Source organism: Amphiprion ocellaris, chromosome 1 (genome assembly GCF_022539595.1).
Source record: "Amphiprion ocellaris isolate individual 3 ecotype Okinawa chromosome 1, ASM2253959v1, whole genome shotgun sequence".
Classification (NCBI taxonomy): Eukaryota; Metazoa; Chordata; class Actinopteri; family Pomacentridae; genus Amphiprion; species Amphiprion ocellaris.
This window is the reverse complement of record NC_072766.1, coordinates 13,297,548-13,325,488: the sequence shown is the minus strand read 5'-3', so window position 1 is coordinate 13,325,488 and position 27,941 is coordinate 13,297,548. Positions and strand designations below refer to the sequence as shown.

The window sequence follows — 27,941 nt, the reverse complement described above, 5'->3', positions numbered from 1 at the left end:
CTGCATTTCTCTTCTCTATTGTTCTTGGTTACTCCATTTATTCTATAATAAATTACAAAGACAAATGCTGTTAAACCTTGACTATTTTTGCTGCAACTCATCCAGATTTTCCACGACACTAATGTGCTTTAAATCCACTTAAAACCTAGCACTTTAATGTGGTAACCATCATTTTAACTTTTTAATTGACCACAAACCTCTCTGGACTGTACTTCTGCACAAACAGAACACTAATACAACTTCTTTACATGTTAAATTGACCATGTCAATAAAACTTAAAAGGCATTACTCAGCTGTTGTTTATAAAAACATACTCAAAAGACTGCTTTATTAAAAAGAAAAACACATTGTTACAGGTTAAAACAACAGGAAACTCAATGTTGTAGTTTGTTTAATCAAACACTGGCCTCCTCTGAGAGAACATAAAATCAGATTCTTAACACACCGGAGCACAGACCTGCACACTACAAAAGCCAGCAGTTTCTCAAGGTTAAAAAAAAAGAAAAAAGAAAAAAACAGATGTGACATTTTCATTTTCTTCTAACAACAGTATAAACACCCCTGTGGACTGTCAATATAGCTGACATGAAAAATTTCTTTTGTGGAAGTTGAGCCAGATGTGGAAGCTTTTTTTTTTTGACCCCATGGTTTCTTGCATTCGGCTGCACTCACAGAGACAGCCACGTGTACTTCAGTTCCCTCAAGTTAGTTGTAGATGAAGTTGAACCTGTGAAAAGAAGTAATTATTAAACTTTGGTTTCATGAACATGATCATTTTGGCCTTTTCTTAATTAACGTTTTAAGCTTCAGCTGCTTTCCTGTTCTGAGGAATTACTGCAGCTTCATCACATCATTCTCTTGTAGTTATTTCTCTGCAGTAAACGTTTCTCGTTTTCAGCAATTTAAAGTTCAAAATACTGAAAGATTAAATACATACATAAACATTTGAGTGTGTGACCGCTACATCAGAGGATAAAGCAACTTGAAAAAACTGACAAACTCTTGTTTTATGTGCAGCTGGATCTTATCATATAGAATTGGTATCTACTTTTAAATATCTAGGAGGTTTAATTGACGACCATTTGTCTTTTAAGGAGCACATTCAGTAAATGGTAAAAAAAATAAAAATAACAGCCTGAAACCCTTTTTAGGATTCTATTACAGAAATAAGTCTTGCTTTTCTTTTTGTGTGAAACAGAAATTGGTGGAAGCAACCTATTTGCCTGTTATTGACCATGGAGATGTGTTGTCTATGAAGGCTTCTGCTAATTGCTAATTGTCTTAGCGTGCTGAATAGTGCGTACCATGGAGCACTGAGATTCATTATCAAATGTGGTCCCTTCACCCACCATTGTTAACTGGACATCTTTAACCTTTTGGTGTGCAGTTTGGGTCAGGTGATACCCATTTTCCATTGGATTTAGGTCACTTTTGACTCATGTTCTGCATCATAGGGGTTAAGTGCCTGACGTCTCAGTCGTTGGTGTTTATCTACACAACAATTCTGGGTATTGTTCCTTCCTATTTGTCTTATCTTTTAACAAGGAAACATGGAAGTCACAATCTCCGATCTATGAATACTCTGCAATTTGTCGTCCCCAAGGTACGATCTGAACTGGGCAAGAAAGCTTTTAAGTTTTCTGCACCTAATGCTTGGAATTAACGACAATCTCAACTTCAACTTCAAGTCCTTGTTACACTGAATGAGTTTAAAGTTCTGATTAAATCATTAAAGTCCAACTTGTCTGTGGGCAAGAGGTATATGTGAGCAAGTTTTAATGTCAGTAATTTTATCTGTTGTTTACCGTTTTTTTTTCTTCATGTGACTATGATGCTGCCCTCTTGGCCACGTCTCCCTTGTAAAGGAGATCTCTGATCTCAATGGGATATAAACAAGAATTTTCCACTTTTATTCAGGCCCCGTTCTTTTCTGCTGTCCTCAGTGTTTTTTTTTTAACACAGTGTGTACAATATACACCTTCCTCTACTTGCATAAAGAAGCTGTGGTACAGGTTCAGTTTGGAAAGGCTTCTGCATCATGCTCAGGATCTACACCAGCTATTATTAGAGATATAATTGATCTGATAAAAAAAGTGTGAGGTTATGCAGGTCAGTAATTTAGTATAAAAAAAATCCTTGAGACAGACTGTAAGTGTCGTGATAGTCCTTCAGTTTTTAAACAGAATTTTTTTTAAAAAATAGATGCGAAAGACCTCAGCCTTACCTGCTCAATAGCTGCGGTAGACTGGAAATGATTGGTCCATATCCAGGAGCGTTGTCGTATAGTTCAAACAATGGTGCGGCCACTAGTTTATAGTTCTTGGGAACAGCAAAGAGCGCTGCAGAAACATCGATCACAGATTTCAAAACAAGAAGCGGCTTTAATCCAAGAGTCCCCACTTACATCAATTACATTTCTGTCTGCTACTTTTCATCTGTTAAAATTCAAAGTGCAGTAATTCCAGACTGACCTTTTTCCTGCAGCTGAACCAGGAAGAGCTTCTTGTGTTCCTTCGGTTTGGTGATGTGAGCTGGAATATAAGGGTACTGCAAGACAAACAGCTTCAGATTAGTTTACATTGTTAAACGCAGATAAAAACAGAATGCAGCCTGGACTTTGTGACCAACGCGACTCCAGCATGCCTGACACATTTTAGTACTACGGCTTCACAGGGTTTTTTCACACTGGATTTATGGAGCAGAAAATGGAAATGGTTTGTACAGAACAGTTTTTTTCACAACGCCCTTTTCAACATCCAATTTCTTGTTCTTTCCACACTAGCAAGTCTCAAAATCTCGAATAAATTATCTAGTCCACAAAAAGCTGTGCATTCTAAAGAACAAGAAGAGTTCATTGACATATTTCGGACCTTAGTGACAATAAATCATGACCAGAAGCTGCTAAAACATTTTAATGCCAATCTGTTAGTGATATTCAGCTTTCAGTTAAAATATCTGAAACATTGCAGTGTATTAAAATAACATATTCTTTTACAAAATAAATCCTGAAATAATGATATTGTTCCAGCCATTTATGTATACCAACCTGTGGAGGCTCAAAGTTGGGGCGCCACCAATTACCGATACAGTCGTCGATCACCCAGTCCTGCTTCACTCCATCCTGCCGCCCGAGAATCTACGAACAATCATAAGTGAATAAAAGCAAACCTCACAATCATCAGAGTGACAACGAGCTCAGACTGTGCTGTGAAAGTGGTTACCTCCGTCATCAGACGTTTCAGACCCTCCACCTCGTCCTCTCCGGGACTCAACTCTCCGCCGGGCCTGCGGCAGAGAACAAACCGTCAGGACGCTGAGCAACAAAAACTACCTCGGCTGGTTCACACAGGAGCCTCCGAACATTAGAGACTCACAGTTTGAAGAAAGTCGTGCCGAGCTGCAGAAGTAACACGTGAGGCAGCCTGTGTTCGTGGACGATGAGGACGCCCTCCACCGTCCTCCGCATGCCCATCTTGTCAAACTCTTCCCGCATCCGCTGGAACCTGGCAGCCACCGAGCTGTCCTTCTCATACAGAGGCTCCTTGGTGCCGAATGTGTAGTTGGTGAGAGGATATCTGGGACAGAAACAGGGAAAGTCATTGAGCTAAATATCAGCGTGATTCAACCCCACATGCTGTGTGAAACTGTGATAGTCTTATTTGTAGTTATTAATCTAAGACAACAAGGGATAATTACTCACATTAATTACTAATCCATCTATTTGTGCTTTTGCATTTGTTCTTCATAAACTGACTGAATGTATAAGCCCAACATGACATCTTCAAAATGTGTTTTGTTCTTTCATCGAACAGACCAAGGACCAAATATAAATTATTTTTAACAATATACAAACAGAAAAAATGTAAATCCTCACATCTGAGTGGCATAAAATGCAAACTCTGACATTAAAAAAAAAACACACAATTGCACAATTGATTACTCATTTCTGAAGGAAATCAAATCATTTTCTCATTTGAAATGCTGCATTACAATTTTGATTTGCAACATCATCAACAATTTTGATAAATGATTAGTCTTGGGGTTAATATTTACTTGTTTAAAAAGACAAAAACATCAGTATATTACTAAGTAGTTGGATTTTGGAATCTGCGGAAGACGTTTTTTGTCAGATTACTTGATGAGGGCTGATCAATTTATTAATATTCTGTTGGTCAGTATCTTCTTTACTAATTGATTGGTCCATGAATTGTAAATGTAAAAAGCAAAAAATAAATATTACAATTTGGCAAAAAAGCCCTAGAAAGATGTTTGTTGTGGCCCATCAACAGCTGAAAAATCTGGAGATAATTAGTTTAATATTGTAAAACTAATTTTTCAGCTTCATTACTGACAGTGGAAACAATAACTAGATGCAGCCATAACTATCAATGAAATTATGGATTTTTTGCACTATTCTTTTACATTTTCCTCTCCTACTTTAAATAACTGTTCTTTGACAGCTTTCACATCCAGATTTGACCGCAGACATGATGGGTTGAGTCAAACAGATGTGATGAGAATCTGCAGGCGGCATTCAAAAATAATTAGCTAATTGATCTGATTATGCTAATTCCGTCATTCTGTCATCGCTGTGGGTTAATTCATGGACACGTGTACAGTCAGAGCCGCTACATGTGTGTATTTTCTCCCTGAACTCACAGGTTGATGGTCCTCTCCAGGGTGAGCGGTTTAGCGGGCCCGCTTATGTACTTGTTCCCGAATTGAACGGCACCGCCGCGCGGCCAGCCGGTGGCCGAACGACTCGGAGGGACTACCGACATCTTTACGGTGAACTCAGAGGCACCAAACCCTCCTGCAAGCGCTGCTCCGCGGGTAGCTGGTTAGAAACTCGCTGAATTTTCTAAACGGCAAAAGAAAGACTGAAGACTCTCCACAACAATGTCTCCACCGTCGAGCCAATCGGGGTTTCTCTTCCGGGTGAAGTGCAGGTTTTGGGGGCGGCGTCGCCTCCAGCGACCCCTGCTGGCCTGGAAGATGAACAACATGCAGGTTGTGTTAAAACGAACGGTTAATCCTCCTGTTGTCCTCATTTACTGGCACCAAAAAATATTGTTTCCTTGTCTGAAAAAAAAATCCAAAAATTCAGCAAAAAATCCCCAAATTTGGCAAGAAAATTCTTGTAAATATTTTCAAAAAATGAGTAAAAATCTTCCAAAAAAAATCCTAAAAATATCTAAAGTGATTACATATATATCAGTAAAACTTCTAATATTATCTTTAAGAACATTCACATAAAAATCAACCAAAATCCAGCGACATTCGCTGGATTTTGGTTGATTTTTTTTGTGAATGTTCTTAAGAAACATTTTTAAAATTTCTTTTTTCCACCAAAAACTTGGATGTTGAAAATGTGGACATCAGAAGTTTCTCTGTGAAAATACACTTTTTTCCCCACATTTTCAAAATTTAAAACGGGTCAGTTTTGACCCACAGGGCAACATGAGGGTTAAAGCTATTTATCTTACAAAATTAACTCAAACCAAACCTGCCAAAAACATTTTAATATACACAATCATTTTAATGCCCCTCTTTCTGGCTGACATAAAGAGAAAATAGGGATGTTTATTCATAATAAACCATCACCTCTTCCATTAAGCTGCACTGCAGAGACAGCTGTAGGGTTTCATGCAGCAGAAATCCACGAACAACCAAATAGAAAAATAGTATTTTGCTTTAGTGTGCATCTCGAACTGGTGGTGTAAGTAAAGTGAATTTTAATTCAGTGTTGTATTCACTCTTGTCTTCTCTACAAAATTCAGCAAACTTGATAAAAATGTATTTATACATAAACAAAGCAAATGTTCCCTCATTCAGCAGAAAAAAAAATTGAAGTCATCCTCTTGTCTTTCCTAAACTGTGGTGATGTCATCTACAGACATGCCTCTGCCTTCGATCTAAAAGCCCTGTATCCACTTTACCACTTAGCCATAAGATTTATTTCTTGTGACAGTTACTCAACTCATTACAGCATACTGCATGAAAAAGTTGGCTAACCGTCTCTAGCAGAAGCATGTGACACTTTTATGGGATGAAGAGGGAAGTCAGTCACAACGCATATATGTATACACTCAAAAGCAAGATGCCACTAAACACAATTTCTCTGCTAGACCATCTCAAAAACGTCTCAAAGTCATCAATCAACTCATTCAAGAATTTGATTTTAAGTACCCACATGTATGACCTAAACTTAGGAAAACCGCTTTTACTTTTCATGCTGCAAACACCTGGAACATTTTGCAGCAAACGATAACACATAACACAACTGTACCTGCAGGGTAATTTAACACCATGATTACAGACTGCACTGCTTTTAAATGTAATTGTTTATGACTGTGTTCTGTTGTTTGTATTCTTGTAAATGACTGCCCTTTATTCTCTTTGTACTCTTGACATCATTGAAAATGACTGCATGCATTCAAGGATTCCTCAAGACTTAAATAAAATCACATCTAAAAGCATCTAAAAGAAAGCTCTCTGTGCTTAAACTGTTTTATCGGATTAACAGCATATCTGTCTCTCAGCATCATCAAGCCTGAATATGTAATATATAGAAAATCTGCATTTATTCATCAGCTATACCTCAGCATAAGATCAACACTTATGAATTCCACTGTAGATTTCAACATATATTTTCTCAATAAGGGAGACAAACTGGAGAAACATTTTGAGAATGACTCCTGAATATTGTCTTTTGCGGCTCCAGCTGCTGCGACAGGAGGAGCACTTTTATAACATCGTGTGCCAAAGGCTCTGGGTTCTTGTCTTCACAGATTTTTATTAGATATCAAGAGATGGTATATCCAATGCACAACTGCAGATTAGACAACAAAAATGATTTGGTTTAGATTTTTTTCTTTTTTGGTTCACTATGTTGAATTACCTCAATTTTAGGGTTCAGTAAAGCAGAACTCTGCTGTGCCTTGTGGATTTAATCCCTTTGTGCTGTCAGATCACTGTATTAGAAGGCAGCCATAGAGCAGCATGGGCTTACAGGGTACATTTCTATTATGTTTCCTTGATATAACTGCAAGGCTGTAATGTGAACCACTAATCATCTGATTCAAATGAAGGCAAAAATGCAAACACTTCCATACCATTAGCCTGATAGAGATAAAATGCAAAACTACTGTCTTTTATTCATGATTACTATACTGTCCTAACAGAAAGTGATTTCTAATAGAGTCCCTATCCAGACATTGCTTAATGAAGAATATATATCGCTATCATTTACCTATAATTTTGTATGTGGTCACATAAATAATTAAAATAATAAATATGTGCATTCACATTTTTAATCCAGAAACAGTCAAACACACATTTTGGCATAAAACTCCACCTTAGAAATAGTAGCTTTAAGTTAGTTCTTATTTCATCTTTCTGCTCTGAACAGCATCTCATGGTCTTTCTCAGCAGATGGAGTTTGCTTTTTTTGTGCACACACTATTCAAATCTGGCACCAAGAAATAACTGCTGAGCGGAGACTATGATATAAGACCACAAGTGATAACAATTGAGCTATCTCCGTGGCAACCAAAGAAGGCCATGAGATGCGGTTTAAAATCTTAGAAAAGCGTACATTGACTTAAGAATTTCTTTTCAAAAAAACACACATTTGTTAGAAATAAAGTTTTCACACATAAAAACAGCTGAGATGACTCAGTCAATTGAATATTCCATTTAATAGTCATAACTATGTCTCTTATCCATCTATTGTAAACATGGTGTATTTTACCACAGTAGTTTTCTTATGGTACATAATCATACGTGCAATGCAAAATTTCAAACAGAAGTTAAAAAAGGACAAAGACACTGCTGGATTTGTTGATTACATCACACCGAGGGGATCTCAGTTCTTTGGTCCAGTGGCCCACCCTGTGTGGTGTGCTGCTGTAATGTGGTGGTCCCTGTAGGAAGTGCCATGGATCATCCCCGTCTTTTTACCCTTTACTGTGGCCTCTTCTTCCCCTGTCACAGTAGTTGGTCCCGTAATTAGCAACTGCTTTATTTTTTAATTACTTATCACTCGCTGACTTTGTTTCTTCTTGCTTCTGAGCCTCGATCACGGCCTCATCTTTGCTTCGCTCACCCTCTTTCCCTGATGCAGGTTCCGCCGCTGTGACTTCTTCAGCTTTCACACTTTTTTCCTGCACGTCTTTTCTTGTCACTTCGCTGTCACCCGGCGTTGGTGTCTCCTCGTCACCTCCGCTCTTCTTCTCCTCACCATCAATAACTTCCTTTTTCTCATCCATCTCAGGTATCTTGCTCTTTTGAACCATCTCAGGCTCCTCGTCTGCTGTTGGGAGAAGAGAATCACAAAACACGGCATTCAGCATACACGTACATACACCCAAGCATGCATCACAGGTTCGCAGAGGTTAAAACTTACCAGTGCCTTTTTCTGCAGGCTCTACAGGCGGATTTTTCTTCGGCAGAGGTCTGCAAATCGTTATCTTGGCCTGGGCTATCATTAGAGGGTGCCGGAGTGGTGAAATGGTGAGAAGTAGCACTTGAGTTATCAGTAGCGGGCAGGCTAGAGATAGCTGGTGTGAGGATAGTGCTGACATTGTTGGACAAAGGTGGGTCTGAGTCAGTCATGAGTGGGGAACTAATGGCAGCTGTAGCGGCTGAACTAGGGGTGGAAGTGGTATCTGCTCGCTTTAGACTGGTGGCGGTGGAGGTGGTGTCTGTGGGGTTTGTTTCACTGGAAGAAGTGGAGGGAGCGGAGATATCAGTAGAGCTAGTGGCGGCAGGGTGAATAATGGTAGATGTGGAGACAGAGTTCATGCTGGATGTTGGGCTTATTGTTTCAGCAGTGGTGGAAGAGGTGGAGGTGGTGGGAGGAAGGGCAGCAGAGCTCATGGTGGAGGAACAGGTGATGGGGGCGTCATGTGAACCTGCAGCAGTAATTATATCACTTGAGTTAGGAGGAGGAGATGCAGTTGTAGTGACTAATGAAAGTGATGTTACGGAGTTGCTAGATGTGGCTGAAGTGGACTCATCGGTAGCTTCTGCAACTGGACTAATGGTGGTAGACGAGCCCGACGGCATATCTGATGTGCTGGTGGAGGGCAAAGAAGCAGCGGTGGTGACAGAAATAGCTGCATCACCAACAGCAGCATGGGTAGCATCAGCTGAGAGAACATCATTTGGCTCTGGCAAAGTCGATTTAGTTGACAGATTTGTTGATGCTGTGGAAACTGAAATTTCATTGCTGGGAGCAGAAGCAGTTTCCGAGGTGGTAATGAAAGGCCTAGTTATTGTTGTTGAGTCGGAAGTGACAGGGAGGCTTGGAGTAATGGAGTCTGAGGAGGGGGTGGAAGTAACTGAGACAGTGGCGGGGGGCTCTGTAGGTGTAGTGGTGCTTGTAAGTGTTGCCGGGACAGTAGAGGTGGGTAACTCAGTGGTAGGAGTACTAGCTTCGGGGACAGAGGCTTCGCTGTCAAGCACTGTACCATTCGTGGGTGTTGTAGCTGCTGCAGAAGGGTTGACAGAGTCAGTGCATATATCTGTGTCAGAGGGAGGTACAGTACTTGAAGGGGAAACTGTAACATCGGCTGAGTCAGGGGTGGAGATTGTCGGTGCAGCAGGAGCGGTGGTAGCAACAGCAGTTGTTGGAGCTGCAGCTGGACTGAGTTTAGTGGGCGTGTTTGTCTCCGCTTCCTGTATTTGGGCTAGCTCGTTCTCAGGTGTGTTGCGCCCAGATGTCGTGGGAGGTGGACCTGGTTTGATAACTGGCTTTGGAAGCAAAGCAGGTTTCCCAGCTGCCTCGTGTGCTGACACACTCGCCCGAATTTGATGCCTTGTGTCTAAAGAACAAAAAAATGCATGTGCAAATGTTTGAGCTTATTATAGGCTGTACATGCGACGAGAGAGTACATCAGTGTTTGTGTTATACCTGATGACGCAGACATCGTTCGAGGTTTTGAGAAAGTAGGAGGTGGCTCAGGTTTACTGTCGATGATGGTACCTGAAGCACAAAGATCAGGTATATTTTATGTCACTAGAGAATTAAGTCCCTATAATGTCCTTACAATAGACGGAAACTGCCAAATACTCCTGCTTGTCTTATCGGGACACTGCCTGAGATACTAAATCTTGTTAATGGAAGACTGATCCATGTCAAGAGGTCTCTCCATTTGATACAAATCCCTCAACTTCAAAGATTAATTTTGCCTCATTAACACTGGGCAGGAGCAGAGAGGACTTTAATCATATTACACATCACATAAAGGGACATACCTTCAGACTCTGCCTTCTTCATCTCTCCTTCTTGATTCTACAAGAATGAAAAGGGTATTTTTACACTTTTGATAACGCCTACAATATATATAATTAAAAGTAGACACACACATTCGCACACCTGTGTCTCTCCTGGCTGTGGTTTGGAAACTCCAATACGTTGTAGCATCAGATGGAGTTTCTGTTCAAAACTATGTTGGCCTTCAAATTGTTTCTGGAATGAGCAACAGCAGAGTAACGATGCTTTTTAAAATGTATCTACTAATGCAAAAGCATACAAGACCTTATATCCAGTAGCACTCACCTTTGCAGTGTTTCTGGCATTAGTGGTCCCTGCTGCTGATCCAGACAGTAAAATGAGAGACTGGGACTTCCCCTCTCTGAGAGCTCGGCGGGGAGGCGCCGCTTCACCCCTCAGCGGCGGAGCACCAGAAACAGGTGTCTCCTGAACAGTTGACTCTCCAGCAACAGCACTGGGCTGCTGTTTCGCTTTCTCCTTTTCATTTTCCTTGTCGTGCTCCTTCACTCGGTCCTTATCTTTTTCTTTCTCAGATCTGGCGACCTCCCTGAGAGGGCGAATGAAATCGGCGATGGAGGCCTTTTTGGGACGCCCCTCGTGGCTCGTCTCTGATTTCAAACCTCGCCTCTTTTTGAGTGTAAAGAAATCACCAAGCTTCCTCCTGAGTGTTTTGGTTGGGGGTGGACAAGGGACAGAGCTGGCAGGAGCCACTTCGTGCACTGTGATAATTTCCTCATCTTGCTGTTTCCTACAAAGAATCATATAGATCAAACCTAGGTGCCTTTACTTGTACAGTATAACTTTGATAAAGTAGTACTGTTTGCATCTAGATTAGCGTAACATAAAGGAAGATGCTAATTTGCCAGCTGTGTTACTCACAGTGTGTCAGCAGGAAGTACTCTCTTAGTAAAGAACTCTTCCACGCCTTCATCCACTCGCCCCATGAGCTCAAGGACTTCATTTTCACTCTCAATTATTGTCTCCTAATTACCACAAACATACACAGAAAACACAGACATTTTGCACCAAAGATCAAACAAACATATAAAGAGCTGCTTGCTTCATATGTAACTTTACATTACATAACCATCACCTCTAAAAACCCACACACTGGCACTAGTGTTGCTCCTGCCTCTATAGGTATATTTTGGTTTGATTCTCTCATCCATTTATGCTATGAAGCAGGCCTCCTGGGAGTCAGTTGCTCAGTAACCTACAATGGGGGGGCGTCACTGGGTTCTACATGCGGAATGAAAGCAAGATAACTCATTTTGCCAGCGAAGGTAATGTGATATCAAAATTACAGCTATACAGATTCGCATCATCCTGATCATATTAACATCTGTGCCCACAAGTAGCAATGAAAGTCGGGAGGTTGACTGCAGAACACAAATTTAGCAGAAGTCACCGTTACATGATATCCTGTCGGGGGAATTGCTTGGATTTTGTCTCCCAGGCCATTTGTCTACAAGGGAGTGACTGTATGTCTACAGCCTGAACAGCTCTGTGACAACATGATCAGCTCAGTGGAAAATGGATGATCACATACACTGTACATTTTGACACAACCATATGAAAAAACGCCCCCCCCCCCCCCCCCCCCAGTGAGAGCAAGAAAAAACATTCAGACCAAACTACACCTCGGTCTCATTAAAAGTCATCATGCTCTCACAGCCAGAAAACAGAGTGGAATCTTCAAACAGCCGGTGACTGGTACAATGCCTTATTCAAGCAGGGACCAGGCATCTTTTACAGCACTCCCCTCCATCCTTCCCTTCCCCCTGCCTCTCCCCTCCGTACCCTATTACATCTCTCCTCTCTCTCCCTCCCTTCCATTTTCTCTCCACACACACACCACCTTTCCCTCACACTCCATTTTCACAGAACCTCCCTGGTCCTTCTTCCACAGTACCTGCGGTCTGCTGGGACGATAGTTCAGTTTTTGTCGGTGAGGTCTCGGTCTGCTCTGGGTGTAGTGCCTGAGCGCTGGTCCGCCCAATGGCAGCTCCATTGGGGAGACACGGCACGCTGTTGCCGTGGAGCTCTGTTGCCGTGGCTCTGTTGCTGAGGCACCGTTGCTAAGAGCACGAGCACCAGCAGTATGTAATGCCTCCACTGAGGTGGGAGGGGCCAGGCTGGCTAGACTGACAGATCTGACAACAGAGCCTCGCCTTTCTCTGCCCCCTCCCCTCTGCAAGAGGGAAACCATGAGAAAAAGATGGTGATAAAATAAGCAGAGGAAAAGACACAGGGATAAAGTGACCACATAGACATTTGCTTCATCCAAGCATCCGTCCATCTAATAACAAGTACATACAGACCAATTTGCTCCACAGGAAATAGCTGAATGGACATAATGTTCTGTTGGTTATGTAACAAATTAATAATTTATTTTATATGCGGAAAAAGATGCTAGGAAATGCTGTAAGTGGCAGACTGACCTGATAGGTTCTTAAGTGTACAAATATACACAGCAGTATTCTTGTAAATTTCAAAACAAGATGTCACAGCAGTACTAGAGGAGACCGTCCTAAGTAGTCCTGAGAGGATTGTTAGGGATTGTGATAATGAGCGGTAAGTCTTGTTCAGAAACCATAAAATAAGGCACACACCCACAAGCAGCAAATTCTATGCATCTTAATTACTCTGCTAATTCCCCTGAGGACACGTGTAGCAGGTTTCAGGCGATTTGTGCTGCCTTCAATATTTGATATCGGTTTGAATATTTTATATTCAAACCAGACAATATGTCTTGCCTAGTTTGAAGTGGACAGTCTCTATATGAAGATCACTTATTTTCGCTCTGTTTTTAAAAGTATTCATATATTTATGGAAAAGTTGTGAGCACTGTTTCCTCTCTGAGTGGTTAACCCTCAACCCAGCATAACAACCCAGAAATAACTTGTTTTCCGCTTATGAATCTACATCAACTTTTCCACAGCAACATGACATCAGCTGTAATAGTGTTCTGGAGCAGATGTAATAGAACTACAGTTGGTTATTGTTACCTTAATGCAAGTTGGATCCCAGGTAATGACATTTCTTTAACCTTACATGTTAAATAGATCTTGCTTATGCTTGCAACATAGAATATTATTTATGTTGTAAAGCAATAAACTGACAAAAGATTAAATAAAATTTGAACAACACATGCGATTACACTTTCAGTGAATCAGGTTCAATGCAAAACTTAAACTGTCCAGCTCTCATCAGGAGGAACAAAGGGATGGAGTGTTTGAATGTAACTAAGCACATTTACTTAAATACTTAAGTACAAACAAGTAAAATGACTGATCAAGAAAAAATATCTGCCGTCAAGTTCTTAAGAAAATAACAATTAGTCTCAGATCTATGTCAAAACAGTAATAAAATAGCTCTACCTTAACCAGCTACGAGAGTAATTTGGTGCTCACATATCAGTGCCAAAGAAACAATAAGAAGATTTATATCATTATATATACTACATTACATATACTTCACATGCTCACAGGGGCCAATACTTTAAATTCTGTTTTGCTGATGTACTTTTACCTAATATTTTGAATGCAAGACTTTGACTTTAATGGACCACCTTTACAGATTGTTACTCTAGTAAAAGATCTTCACTGTTGAAAAATTACACACAACAAAAGTTCACAGCCACCAGCATGAATACAAAGAAGTAAATGCCCACCAAAGCCTACTTTATCCCCCGAGTGTTTGCCTTAAATGTTGCTTATTTCTAATTTAACTTGTTTAACAAAATTACCAAACAACTAATAGAGGCCAGCATAGGAAAAGTGTGAACACTGCACAGTCTGCAAGCACAATAAGAGCCCAGTAAGTCACTATTCACTGCCAGTCAGTTGAAATTAATCATTTTAGATCGCCTTCAATCTACACTATGGGGCTGATCATCAATCACGACTTGGTGTATGTGTGTTTGTCTGTGTTTACACTGACAACCTTCATACTGCCCCCTGTGGCTGATTCCATGAATTATTTTAAAATTCATCAAATGTTTGTCATCATCTTGACCTCGGCAGTGACTCGAAGCTGTTGGACATTTAAAAGCCAAACTCGCGTGCAGATCTAATACACACATCTCACCAGAAAACTAAGCAATCATCCCTCTGTTCTATTGATCACTGTGGTCACGTATCGGGTCGCCACGCCCACGCCTGAATTCAAATCTAGCGCCCATCACCCACAGCCGCGGCTCGACCACTCCCCTTTACTCCCCCGGGTGCTGTGTTTGCGCAGGCGCATTGGCTCATCTTGGCCGCCATTTTGTGTTAGGCCCACTCTTCCAAAGCGGGAGAAAATTATTAGCCCGGCGCAGAGCACACACGGCCGTTCGCTGAGAGACTGCTGAGAGCACCGCAAGCGCTGAGCTTCCAAGCGAATATATCTGGGAAAAGAAGCAACCAGGAGTAAGTATAGCCTTTACTTTGCCTCCAAACGCGGAAACGTTTTTGTAGGAGCCGTCGTCGGCCTCTAGGTGTCACGGTAGGGCTTACCGGCCAGGCGGCTGGCGGGGGGTGTTTGTCTCCCTCTATCGTTATCCAAAATGCACTAAATCCGCCTATAAACTGTAACTCCCGGTCTCAGTTGAGCTTTCTGGTGCTTTTTGGCCGATATTTTGGTGAATCCGCTCGGGGATGGTTGTATTTTGCGGTATTTCTGTTTTAAGTTTGTTCAGGCCTGACGTCCATCTTATCATGCCCTTTGTTTCCTGTTTTCAGACGTACTCGCGCCTCCCGACTTAACCAACTAACACAGTGTTCAAGTAGTTTGTATCGGTTAAATTATGCATCATTTTTCTGGCCCGATGCCTTATGAAATGACGAAAAACGAAATCGTAGAGAGTAGATGGTTTTAAAACGGTCGAGGAAGTGACACTATAGCATTGATCGATCGATTGATTGTGATTTATATCGTTCGCAAACAAACCCCATCAATGTTCATTCAACGACCATCAGTACAGGAAGGCGGAAAATAACACTTTTTAAAAAGCCAACCTCACGGTTACTACGATGGGACAATGAATGATGAACGAGCACGGTTTGCTCCTTCGCAACACATTGTTCACTTGAGTTTTACTCTGAGCTCAAGTACTAATTTACCTGACTCACACTCAACAAACCATGAGTGAGAACCCTGGGTGTAATTACAAGAAGCCAACTTAACCATGCATGGTGTAAGTTAATGTTTGCAGTGTGGGCAAACAGTCTGCATATGGTACTTTGTAGTAACCCAATGAATCCTATAACCTTTGAACTTACAAACAGGTTTTGTATCACCTCAACTAGCAATCACTGCACATACATGAACCACTACGTTAAAGATGTTATAACCCACATTGCCAAGACATGTTGTTGGGGTGTGTTGCAGGGAAATGCATTAATAAAATACAGTAGCGATACTTAATATTATTTAATTCAGATAATATACCACTTTTTAATGATCTATTAAAGGGTCAGGTCAAAACTTGGTTGAATAAAACAACAGACATGTCCCTAGTGGATGTGTACTTGGTTTTATTTGCTTTCTTTTAGAACTGTCAATGCTGATACTGCTACATCTGTCATATCTCAAAATCTCTGTGGCTCAACTGGACTAGGTTTGAGTGAGAAAATGCATTTTTTTCAAATATTTAAAGAAATTATATGTACTATCTTAGAATCCAATCCATTTATTTTGTGTGTCTACACAAAGGTTAATTCAAGAAGATATAAAATGTAAGACCAGCTCCAACTCCTCACTGTAGCAATAAAACCTTAAATACTCAATTCAAATTGACATCTGGCTTTCCAAGTTAACATCAGCGATTCTTCATTGTCTAAATAAACAATATGGCACACCAATTCCTGGATTCAGTTTAGTATATACGCCAGTACGGTAGGTGGCAGTATGCACCTAAAAGTTGGTGATCGTTGCATTGAAGTCACTGTTATTTGCAGCTCGTAATGAAAGTGTTTCTTGTGATGCCTCCGATGTGCACAGTTGCAAATGAGAGACGTGATCTTGATCGTCCTGTTTTTCATGCTGCATGCAGTCAAGTCAAGCAGCTCACAAGACTACAAAGGTTCTTGGCAAATGGGCAAAGATTGAGAAAATGATTGTTTTACTTAAACTCTCTTAAACTGTTTTTTTCCATGTCATGTCTTGACATACATGGATTTATTGAAAGACATTCAGCTAAATAGCTGAATGTCTTTCAATAAATCCATCAGCTTCAACCAAAGGGCAAAAAACCTGCAAAATATAGTGCAAGGTTACAGGCAGTGGTTTGCATGGCCATGCATGATAGTTTCATATGAAGTCTTTGCACAGAGAACACATTTTTGAAGTGTAATTTTTGCAAATATTGCTCCCACAAATCTCTCACTTTTTGATAACATTTTTCATGTCTTTCCTATTTAGAGTGTTGGTTGGCCCATTGCCATGGAGGGCGAGGTTGTTTCCATGGAGACCACTCAGGCTGCCCTGGCTGCTGAAGGAAAGGTCTTGCCAGAGGGCGGAGAGGCCTTGATACAAGGGGCACAGGCTGAAGTGGCTGGTAACATGGAGATGATGGTGATGGATGCTCTCGATCCAGCTCTGCTGCAAATGAAGACGGAGGTGTTGGAGGGAGGCGGCACAGTAACAGTTACTGGTGGAGACGAGGGTCAGATCATCACGCTCCAGGTTTGTAGAGAACGTAAGTTCAACTAATTGCTGTGAAATGTTTTTGTCATTTGGTCGAGTTATAAACTTCCACTCTTCTTTGTAGGTAGTGAACATGGAGGAGCAGGCGGGTGCTGCATTGGGTCTTGGCCAGCTTCAGCTGGTGCAGGTACCAGTAACTACAACAACTGTAGAGGGGCTTCAGGCCACTTATGTTGAAGCATCAACAGCTAACAAGGATGCAGAACCGGTTATCTGTCACACCCTGCCCTTACCTGAGGGCTTCCAGGTGAGAAATGACTGAAGAGTAAAACAATTAGTGCTTTTTAGTTATGTCCTTGACTTAGAACATCCAATGGACTCCTTTTGTTGAAGACTGTTGTAACATTAAGCTGAATTTGTGATTTAAAAAAAAAAAAAAAAAAAGGTGGTAAAAGTGGGTGCCAATGGTGAAGTGGAGACTGTAGAACAGGAGGAGCTCCAGGCTGCTCATGAGGAGCTCCAAGGGACGAGAGGGGAGGATGAAGAGGAGGATGAAGAGGCAGCAGAAGTAGAATCCTCTGTGCCACAGCAAGATGACCCAGAATGGTCCAAGGATCCAGACTACCAGCCCATTACCACTGTCCGTAAAGGCAAGAAAGGAAAGAAGAGCCGCCTGCGCTATGCAGAAGGAGATCGTGGCATGGATGTGTCAGTGTACGACTTTGAGGAAGAGCAGCAGGAGGGGCTGCTGTCAGAGGTTAATGCCGAGAAGGTTGTGGGTAACATGAAGCCACCAAAGCCCACAAAGATCAAGAAAAAAGGTGAGACTTCTACTCAGTGTTTTGGCTCTGTGAGTTCTCAGTTCCAAATCTTGTAGTGATGTGAATTTGAGATGCAAAAAAACCGAACTAATGGTCTCTCATTTTGGTGTCCAGGTGTAAAGAAGACTTTCCAGTGTGAGCTGTGCAGCTACACCTGTCCAAGGCGCTCTAACCTGGACCGACACATGAAGAGCCACACAGACGAGAGACCACATAAATGTCACTTGTGTGGAAGAGCCTTCAGAACAGTCACACTGCTGAGAAACCACCTCAACACACACACAGGTAATTTAGAATCTGATAGAAATCAAAATACTGACAATGGAAGCAGTTTGTTCGTCTGTAATTCAGCTCAGGCACTGAACTCTGAGTTAGGTATCTGGAGAATTTCCTTTTTGAATTCTTGTCATGTTGGCACGATAGCATTCTTCCTTACTGGGCAAAATTGAGTGGGCAGTTATTTGCTTTTATTCCAAATGTGCTCTTGTTTTGTCTCAGTCTACACAAGCAAATTATGCATAATTTTAATTTTCTTGTTTGTTTTTTTTTTCAGGCACTCGGCCACATAAATGCACAGATTGTGACATGGCATTTGTGACCAGTGGTGAGTTGGTGCGTCATCGTCGCTACAAACACACACATGAGAAGCCTTTCAAGTGCTCCATGTGTGACTACTCCAGCGTGGAGGTAAGTAACAGCGCTGATTTTAGTTACGTACCAACCTAATCTGTAATTCTCCTTCTTATACCATGGGACAAGTTCCGATTCTGAGGCCTCTGTTTCTTTTCCCAGGTGAGCAAGTTGAAAAGGCACATCCGCTCTCATACAGGAGAGCGACCCTTCCAGTGCAGTCTGTGCAGCTATGCCAGCAGAGACACTTACAAGCTGAAGAGACACATGAGAACACATTCAGGTAAGATGGTCTCAGCTTCTTGTAGTCAAAACAGAATTTGTATCCAGTTTGAGAAGAGTACCTCACTTGCTGTATTCTGTCTTCCCTGCTGCAGGTGAGAAACCATACGAATGCTACATCTGCCACGCTCGTTTCACACAGAGTGGCACCATGAAGATGCACATTCTGCAGAAACACACGGAGAACGTGGCTAAGTTCCACTGCCCACACTGTGATACCGTCATTGCACGCAAGAGTGACCTTGGTAAGTGATGTGACTGTTCCTACTTCAAAGTGCTTGTCATTAAAGTCAACAAATGTTTAAAAGAAATTGCAAACCGTGCTGGAAAGGCTTGTTTTCATGTGGGTCTTTGGGGTCTGACATTGTGAATTATGCCTATCTAAACCATCATTGTAAAAGAACTTGTGGTTATTCACATCATGCAAACCTTACAGTAGCAATATTATCTTAAACATGCAGATTGTAGTCACAGTGATATTGTTGTGTCCTATGTAAATATAGTTAATTATAGTGTAAGGGCTCCTTGGAACATGTGTTTACAAAATAGTAAGGCTTCAGAACAGTTTTTGGACTTTATATAACAAGGCTATGTAGCATTTATCTGACTGGCTTTCATGTCTTTGCCATTTTCATTCTAGGTGTTCACTTGCGTAAGCAGCATTCATTTATTGAGACGGGGAAAAAATGCCGTTACTGTGATGCTGTTTTTCATGAGCGCTATGCTCTCATTCAACACCAGAAGACTCACAAGAATGAAAAGCGTTTCAAGTGTGACCAGTGTGACTACTGCTGCAGACAGGTTTGTGTTACATGGAACATGTACCTCATGTGCTGTGTGGTTATGCATTTGTTTTGCACTAACATGACTATTGAATCTCTTTGATGTTTTACCCGGCAGGAACGTCATATGATAATGCACAAGCGTACACACACAGGGGAGAAGCCATTTGCCTGCAGCCAGTGTGATAAAACTTTCCGACAGAAGCAGCTTTTGGATATGCACTTCAAACGCTACCATGATCCCAACTTCGTCCCCACTGCCTTCGTCTGCAGTAAATGTAGCAAGACATTCACCCGCAGGGTAGGCCTGACTTCTGACAGTTTAGTGCACAAACTGCAGTAGTTCTTTGCAATATGTCACTGAGGTGTGACTATGTTTGTATGCTCCACAGAACACGATGCTACGTCATACTGAAAACTGCACGGGTGAAGTTGTTGGAGATGAAAATGGAACTGATACACCCAAAAAGGGCCGTCGTGGCAGGAAGAGGAAGATGCAGGCCAGGAGGGATGATGACGATGATGACACAGGTATGCTAGATCGTAGACGATATTTTGGGCTCCAAGCCCTTAATTTTAAATCAGAATATGTAAGTGGACTTGCTTTAAGTAGATCAGATGAGTCAGTCAAGGTCAGTTGTGAAGTTAAAACAACTTATTTTGAGGTTAACATCTGCTTTAAATGTTCAGGATTAATATTTTAGCCAACACGAACCAACATCCCTCATGGCATAATTCACTTTTTTTGCTGATTGTAAAAACATTAGGAAAGTATAAATCTATAGGATGAGAAATTTTATTTCTAAAGGTTGAGTCATGAAGCTCAGTGTAGCAAACTTTCACAAGCAGCTGTTTGACCAGTAACACGCCCAAAAAAAACGATCTCAAATCAAAAAATGGTATGTCCTTGTAGCCACTTTGGCAGAATTTTTAGCAACAGATTCTTTCAGAGCGGTTGTTGTATGCTGTCTCCATGATCATTTACACATGGATACACAGAAAATTTGAGTAAGGCTGTGATTAAAATATGGTCATGTACACATTTTAATTCATATCAAACTCTTTTTTTTTCTTTTTGTAGAGGGTGATCTGGATGAGATAGAGGAAGAGGATGAGCTACTTACTGAGATTGAGGTGGAACAGGCTGAACCAGTAGTTCCTATCCCAGCCCCAGTGGAGCCACCAGTCAAGAGGAAACGTGGACGGCCCCCAAAGAACAAGCCTGACAGTAAGTGTCTGACTTATAATGATCATTTAGATTGTTTTTTTTGGTAGTGTTACAGGGCCACACAAAGCAGACACAGTAGCTGATATGTATTCATGCAGCTAAAATGTCAGAAAGGTCCCTTTAAACAATTAGAATAATCTAGAGATGTATTTTACTTTGTTTAAGCAACAGAGTCTGACCTGAAACTCTCTTAACAGCGGCTGCTATCATCCGTGTGGAGGACGAGACCACCGGAGAGGTGGATGACATCATTGTGAAGAAGGAAGTTGGAGCCGAACAAGATGAGGAGGCCACAGAGATGGTGGTGGTTGGTGGAGGGAAGTCGACCATTCAGATGGAATTGTCCCAGGAAGAGGGCGCAACGCAGGGGGTGCAGCTGTCCGAGGCCCCTCCTAACGGAGACCTGACTCCTGAGATGATCCTCAGCATGATGGACCGGTGATGGGTGTGAGGGTTGAACCTGTAAACACACCCAGACCTTTGATTACGTCTTCATTTTAATTCTCGGCATTTAGGATAACAAACAATTGCATCCTGCACCAGAAAGAAATGTCACAGTTGTAATTTAAGATTTGCTTTTTAATCATGTATTGATACAGACTTGGATGAGTAGAAGAAAAAAAGAGATTTTTAATAAGGATTTATCTACCAAAAATGCATTTCAGTCCATTTGAGTTTGAGGTGGCTGTTATAGAAGGCAGTATCTTTTTTCTCTGTTTGTTGTTGCTTTTGGTGGTTAGTAGCTCTGTAATTTGGCAGGTAATAATTATGCTTGTTTTGTTGATCCACATTACAAAACCTTTTCTGGCGACATTTCTGCCAAAAAGTCACCAGAAAGAGTTGAACCTCTTTTTTTTTCATAAATCCTTTGTTTTACTCGTTTTAAAACTGTACCAGTGGGTGAAAGTTGTAGTTTAGTTATTTGTAAATAGTACTGTACCCATAGTGATTTTTTTTTTGTTGTCCTTAAAAATATCATTATTCCAACCAATGTTCCTCAATGAAGAGTTAGGACAGGCAATTGCTTTCTAGTAAAGATGCTGCAGTTGAAAATTGGTTTGTGGGGTCTGATTTGAGAACGACATAATAGTAAAAACAAGTAAATTTAGGTCCTATTTAGATCTGTGTAGCAAAATTACAGGGAAAAAAAAGCAACTTTCAGGAAGATGATACTGCCACAGATCACAGCCACTTCAAGTTACGAAAAAGTGAAATATTTCAAATTTTTGTTTTCCTTTTTCTCTTGTTAGCAAATATTTTTTAAGTATATTCTAGTTTTTAAAAGCTTAATAGACTGCTTATCTCATGCTCCTTTCCTGCTACTGTAACACCCGTAGATGATGTGTATGTACTAAACATTGTCACTGATTAAGCACAAGGAAAGAATGTTGTTTTGCTCTCGTGTAGCCATTCCACTTTAAGTTGATGTTTTCCTTTTGTACCATTGGCATTGCAATGCTACGTAGCAGCTTGAATGACCTTTTAATAACTGTGTGGCAGACGAGAACAGATGTACGACTGTACAACCAATAAAAATAAGTAGACATAAGACTGACGTTTTAGGTTTCTGCAGCTGTAATAATCTCAATCACAGATTTTAGTAAGTTAGTGGTACAAGTATAGTTACAAAAAAAAAAGGAATGCTTGAATCATTGTTTATTCAAATTGGCTGAGAAACATCTGAGTGATAACAGAAATGTCAGTGTATTTTGCTTGCAAATATATTTTATTAAATGGAGAACTTGATATTATTTTGATATCTTTGTTTGTATGACTAAATAGGTACGTGACAACTATCCATGAATATAATTTTACAGTATGGTACTATTAACTGGGATTTCACAGAAATTCTCAAACTAAAATCTGCATCTGAGGGTTGAGTCGGTGTGCAGTTTTTACAGATAGTCTCTTACATTGGCTATGATTTATTTTATCCAGTGTCAAGTGGAAAAAAAAGTTATGTTCCTACAGACACATGCAAACTATAAATAGGTTTTATAAATTGCCTCCAGACCCTCCTAACACCTTTCTTATCTGTTTAATACTAAGTTCAGGCATCTGAGGAAAATTCTCAGTTGTTTTTAAAGTTCAGTTTGACTACATTCAGTCTATGATACCAACAAGCAATAATAGGACACTGAAATAATGACCAGCTCCTTCGCATGTGACATGTCACATGAATTCACATCATGTGAGAAAAGCATTGAGGCTAATTACAAATGCTTTCACCGCCATCCCATTTGTTTCACCATGCTGCTTTAATTTTCTATTGGCGCTATCTCTTCACTTGTATCAGTAAATTCTCCTCCTACTTTGTGTTTTAATAATAAGTTTAACTGAATCTTAGAATTAAGAACATTAGTGTTTTAAATTGCTTGTTTTCAAAATCCTAATTCCTTACTGGTTTATAGGTGACACTTAACATCCTATGAGCACAAAACATAACTGGAGAATCCCTGTATTATATACATATTTCTCTCCTGAATCGCTTTTAAAATGTGAAGTCATGTGAAATCATAAGTACATTGCATGGAAACTGACTTTTTCAACATATTTGAGCCAGTAAACACACGCCTGCAGATGAAAGGTGATGTACTCAAACAAATAATAAAACTAACATTTTGTAGACAATGTCCTAATTTAAATTCAACAAAAAAGTCCTCCAAATGCCAGCTCATTCATTGTGAAACTCTTCCCTCAGGCCAGAGATTTAGAAGATCACAGTTAAAGTGCAATAGGAGTGAAAACACTGCTTAGTTTGCACATTAGCGTTTTAGATTATTTTGTGGTATAACTGCTATGTGTACATTGTATTCAGAAGAAAAATTGTGTCTTTTGTATACTCTATTGTCGCATTTGCAATAGTAAAATGACTGAAACAAATTGGAAAATTTAAGTACATATCTATGTTTATCACACCCTAAAAACAGAATCAGGGATTCAAGATTAGGTATCGATGATTAGAACCTCTTTGGGGAAGGACAGGTGGTCTTATTTAAACCTTTGACATCTGGGCTTTGCTGTTCTCTTTCCATTGATGTGTGTGGTGTCTTCGTGCCAAAATCTAAAGAGCTCTCTAAGACCTGCAGGAAAGAGGTTGTGGAGGTCTGTAAGTCACTCATGGGATTTAAAAAGATAATTTGAAATAAATCATTCCACTGTAAAGAAAATCATCTACAGGTGGCACAGATTTCAAATGACTGCCAATTTATTCAGGACTTCTCTCCCAGCCAATTCACCCAAAGAGCAAACTATTAGAGGCAATAATAAAGTCTCCAAGGACCCCAAATTGTAATCACGGGAAAGCAGGTGTCTCTAAAGAGAATACGCTCATTTAGCCTGCACAGGAAGCATGCCAGGAAAAACTCATTTGCTGTCCAATAAGAACATTATAATAAAACTACAGTTTGCCAACAAATACACATTCAAAGAGCAGGACTTTTGGAATTATGAGCTCTGGACAGGAGACTCAAGGACTGAGCTGTTTGACTGCAGTAACAGCAGACGTTTTGGTGCAGATCAAAAGCAGCTTGTCAGGAGACGAACCTCACACCAACTGTGAAGCATGGTTTTGGAAATGTTATGGTTCAGGGTTGCTTCGCTGCCTCGGGACGGGGAAACTTCCAGTCACCGATTCAACTGTGGCCTCTGAATCATATCAGAGACCCCTAGAAGATGGTGTGAGGCTATTTGTGTAAAAACTGAGGCTAAAGTAGACCTTTCAACAGGATAATGATCCCAGTGATCACCACTAGCAAACCCATCAAGGAATGACTCAAAAAGAACACACTGGATTATGAAACAACAGAGTAAAAGCGCAGATCTGAATCCCATTTAAATTTTGTGGATGACATGGGAAGAAGTGGAAAAGAGGAAGATCTCTTGGAAAGAGCTGTGGGATATGGAGATGTTTAGAGCAATCTTCACCATCAAGGCGGCCTATGATGTCCTACCATCGCCCAAGAATCTCAACCAATGGTACGGTGAAGACTCTACATGCTGACTCTGCCCGACTCCAGCTACACTCAAACACATTTTAGTGGGCTGCAAGACCAGCCTCGCTCAAGGCCAAGTGTTAACGCCCTTCCACCCACGTCAACCCGATGGCAAGAAACGACGTTTGTCCGAGAGGGTAAGGGTCCTCTTGGGTGGGCTTGCGATTGGAGGATACTGGTAGACTTGGACCAAAAGCTCTGCTTCCCACCTGAGATCGTATCCACCAACCTGGGACCAGACCTAGTGCTATGGTCAGCTTTGCTTAGGCATGTCTACATCATCGAGCTCACAACGCCCTGGGAGAGCTCAGTACAGGAGGCCTATGAGCACAAGAAGCTGAGATATATGGAGCTTGCTGCTGATGCAAAACAACAAGGCTGGAAGGTGAGGGTCCAACCAGTCGAAGTAGGCTGCAGAGGATTAGTAGCCACCTCAATATCCAAGCTTGTCCGGGAGATGAGAGAACATGGGAAGGCCCACCGGCATGCATATCAAGGATCTCTCCAGAGCCACTGAAAAGGGAAGTCAGGGCTGTGGACGAAGAGCAAGGACTCCACCTGGGCCTTCAAGTGAGTACATGACATCTAGGGGGTGAACCTGGAATGCTGGGATTCACTGCTGAACCCTCTGGAGGTGTCATGGGCCAATCAGCGAAACACCGATGAAGGAGGGCACCCACTTGATAATACAGAGGATGCCCTCACTCGACCATCCCACAGAGTCTTAGGTGTCTCATGTATGCAAGAAGGGGTATCAACATCTAGTCCTTCACAACAGATCTTTGTGGGGCAGTTGAAAAGGGGAATGCATGCAAGAAAACTTTTGCACATCTTGTACCTGAAGGGATTTTGCATGAAACACTGGTACAAAATTTCAGCAAACTGGTGGACAAAGAGAAACACCTAAAAGAATGTACATCTGCTAAAGGGGGCAAAACTAGCTCCAAGGGCCACTTTTTTCCTCACATTAGAATATTACATCTATTGATAATTGGTTTAAATGCCACATTTATCTGTAGGCACTTTTCTGAAAGAGGATCAAATGTTTCCATGTCCAATCAAAAATCAACAACATCCACTTGTATTATGTTCTTAGTTTCTCATATGGCTGTAAGTAGATTTCAAGCCACTGATGACAAATGTGTGATAAACTTATTTTTATACAGTGGGAGACTGCCCCACCACCCAGACATTCCTCCCTCCCGGCTCATTTGTGCAATAAGAACTCTTCTTAGTACCGTCATGTCATCTGTGCAATAACAACCTTACCTTAGTACTGTACTTCCACTACTTGCAGTTTTATATTCTCAGTCCTGCAACACTTGACCACTTTACTTTGTATATAGTACTTATTTTTAAGAGTATTTTTATCAATTTTTATTCTTATTTGCACTGCTAATTGTCATGTTCTTCCAAACAAATTTCATTGTGCTTCTGCACAATGATAATAAAGTCTTTTTATCTTTATCTCTTTAAAGCAACTAAGTACATTTACTGAAGTACAATTTTTAGGTACTTGCACCTAATTGGAGAATTCCCATCTTATGCTGCTTTTGTGCTTCTACTAAACTACATTTTAGAGGGAAATATATATTTTTTTTAACTCCACTACATGTATTTGCCAGCTTTAATTACTTACAAGGTTAAGAATTTACACAACTGATAAATTTTAAAAAGAAATACCACACAATGCTTGAGATTAAATCAGTGGTTTCTAATATTTTGATTTCTGACAGTCCGAGGCACTAAAAGCCCCACCAGAGAGTGATTTTTCTCTATACAATTCTCACATTTCAATGTTTAAATGGTCTAATATCTTCAATTGCTATCTTCAGAGCTTTGTTTTTCTTCCTTCCCCTCCTATTAACCATCTCGAGACCCCTCATATTTATGTGGTGTCACTGTGTATAAAACTGTATATAAAGTAGTTCAGACTGGCGCCACCTGCAGCAGCTACAACACAAACATCCTGCTGACACACTGATGATTCACTATTAATGATGCCAAGTATAAAAATACACCAGAGGGACCAAACTAGTACTTTTACTTTAATACTTCAACTACCTTATGCAACTGATACTCACGTACTTTCACTTAAAGGGGAATTTTCATTTACATTTCTTGTATTTTTACAATGCTGTGTTGGCAGTTTTACTCTAAATAAAGGATGAGAATACTTCTCCCATTACTGCTTTTTCTAATACTTCTCTTTTTTAACATGTTACTCAACAAGTGTTAATCATCTGTGAAGTAGTTAGCTCCATGTTTTGGTGTTTATCCTGACGACACAGACATTTTGAGTTCCGGTGGTTTCTGTGGTAGGGATTAGGAACCTCCTAGTCATGCAATACTCGTTCTAGACGATGTAACGTTAGCTAGTAAAGCTAACCGGGGCTAGCGAAGTAATAACGGGACCGAGAAAGTGATTATAAAACTTAATTCCGTTGACATTAAATGGCGTTAGGGGGATACAAAATTTACTGGACTAGCATTGAACTATAAATGTAGAGTGTTTACCCGTCTGTTGTGGTACTTCTCTGTCTTCTTTCCAGCTTTTACAGGCTACCTCCCGTTATCCTCACTCTAAAGTACAGTTAACTAGCTGCTAATCATGTTGAGCTAACTTAACTAGCTTCGTTTGGCCGTTCACTAGCATCACTCTCGGTTTTTGGCAGCTGTTTCGTCCTGTTCTGTAGGAAGACTGGAGGAAAAAGTGCCACATGCTTCCCCTCACCGCCGCCCCCTCCCCGGTCCGGTCAAACTTGGACAAACGGCTGTCGGGGCTGCTGCACCTGATTTAACGGGCAACATTTAACCCTGTACGGTGTACCGGGGGCACCTAGGGGTGGGTACCACGGTCGGAGGGAGAAGTCGGTGCTTCTCTCTCCGTCCCTCTGCCTCGGAAACGTCGTGCCTGTTTTTTTCCGTTGGTTTTCACGGTGGCGTCGCCAGCAAAGCAGAGACATGAGCGGAGCAGCAGTGACAGACGGAGGACAGCCCAGTTACCACAGCAACTAACAGACACGCCGCGTCCGGTTCGAGCAGCAGCGTTTCAAAATAAAACGACAACTTCACACCTGCAACAGCATTGCCTTAAAAAACACAATTTAGAACGATGTTTACAATGCTCAGTAAGTCTGAACCAGTGTAGATGAAGCTCATGTCAACAGCAGAAAACCCCCATTTATCATCAATACAATATGTTTGTAACAGGGTTGGTTGCATTAGAGTTGTGCTTGTAATTTCTCGAAAATCAGCAGATAGCCCCTATATGAACTGTCTGGTCACCACTTG

At 41.0% G+C, this 27,941-nt stretch overlaps 3 protein-coding genes across 4 annotated transcripts; 1 reads left to right on the top strand and 2 right to left on the bottom strand.

The window, feature by feature from the left end:
* Window positions 1-296: 296 nt before the first annotated feature.
* nudt21 (nudix hydrolase 21) lies at window positions 297-4,934 on the bottom strand. Its single transcript, XM_023284232.3, has 7 exons — window positions 4,660-4,934; window positions 3,375-3,575; window positions 3,222-3,285; window positions 3,047-3,136; window positions 2,472-2,547; window positions 2,225-2,339; window positions 297-727 (listed from the first exon to the last, which is right to left on the bottom strand). Exons 1-7 carry the CDS (start codon window positions 4,779-4,781, stop codon window positions 706-708), a joined length of 690 nt encoding a protein of 229 aa, XP_023140000.1. The 5' UTR covers window positions 4,782-4,934; the 3' UTR covers window positions 297-705.
* A 2,747-nt stretch (window positions 4,935-7,681) lies between these two features.
* On the bottom strand, window positions 7,682-20,971 carry LOC111577782 (mucin-2-like). Its single transcript, XM_023284219.3, has 9 exons — window positions 20,832-20,971; window positions 12,192-12,470; window positions 11,159-11,262; window positions 10,565-11,027; window positions 10,382-10,474; window positions 10,261-10,297; window positions 9,917-9,988; window positions 8,408-9,827; window positions 7,682-8,314 (listed from the first exon to the last, which is right to left on the bottom strand). Exons 2-9 carry the CDS (start codon window positions 12,288-12,290, stop codon window positions 8,299-8,301), a joined length of 2,304 nt encoding a protein of 767 aa, XP_023139987.2. The 5' UTR covers window positions 12,291-12,470; window positions 20,832-20,971; the 3' UTR covers window positions 7,682-8,298.
* On the top strand, window positions 14,532-22,398 carry LOC111577783 (transcriptional repressor CTCF). 2 transcript variants are annotated; one of them, XM_023284222.3, is made up of 13 exons: window positions 14,532-14,691; window positions 16,685-16,948; window positions 17,034-17,216; window positions 17,355-17,730; window positions 17,845-18,015; window positions 18,284-18,417; window positions 18,523-18,643; window positions 18,738-18,887; window positions 19,283-19,443; window positions 19,543-19,725; window positions 19,817-19,955; window positions 20,506-20,652; window positions 20,850-22,398. In XM_023284222.3, exons 2-13 carry the CDS (start codon window positions 16,706-16,708, stop codon window positions 21,092-21,094), a joined length of 2,253 nt encoding a protein of 750 aa, XP_023139990.1. In that variant the 5' UTR covers window positions 14,532-14,691; window positions 16,685-16,705; the 3' UTR covers window positions 21,095-22,398. The 2 variants fall into 2 exon arrangements, with proteins under 2 accessions (XP_023139990.1, XP_035810512.1); XM_035954619.2 differs by lacking the exon at window positions 14,532-14,691 and adding an exon at window positions 14,910-15,458.
* Window positions 22,399-27,941: the final 5,543 nt, after the last annotated feature.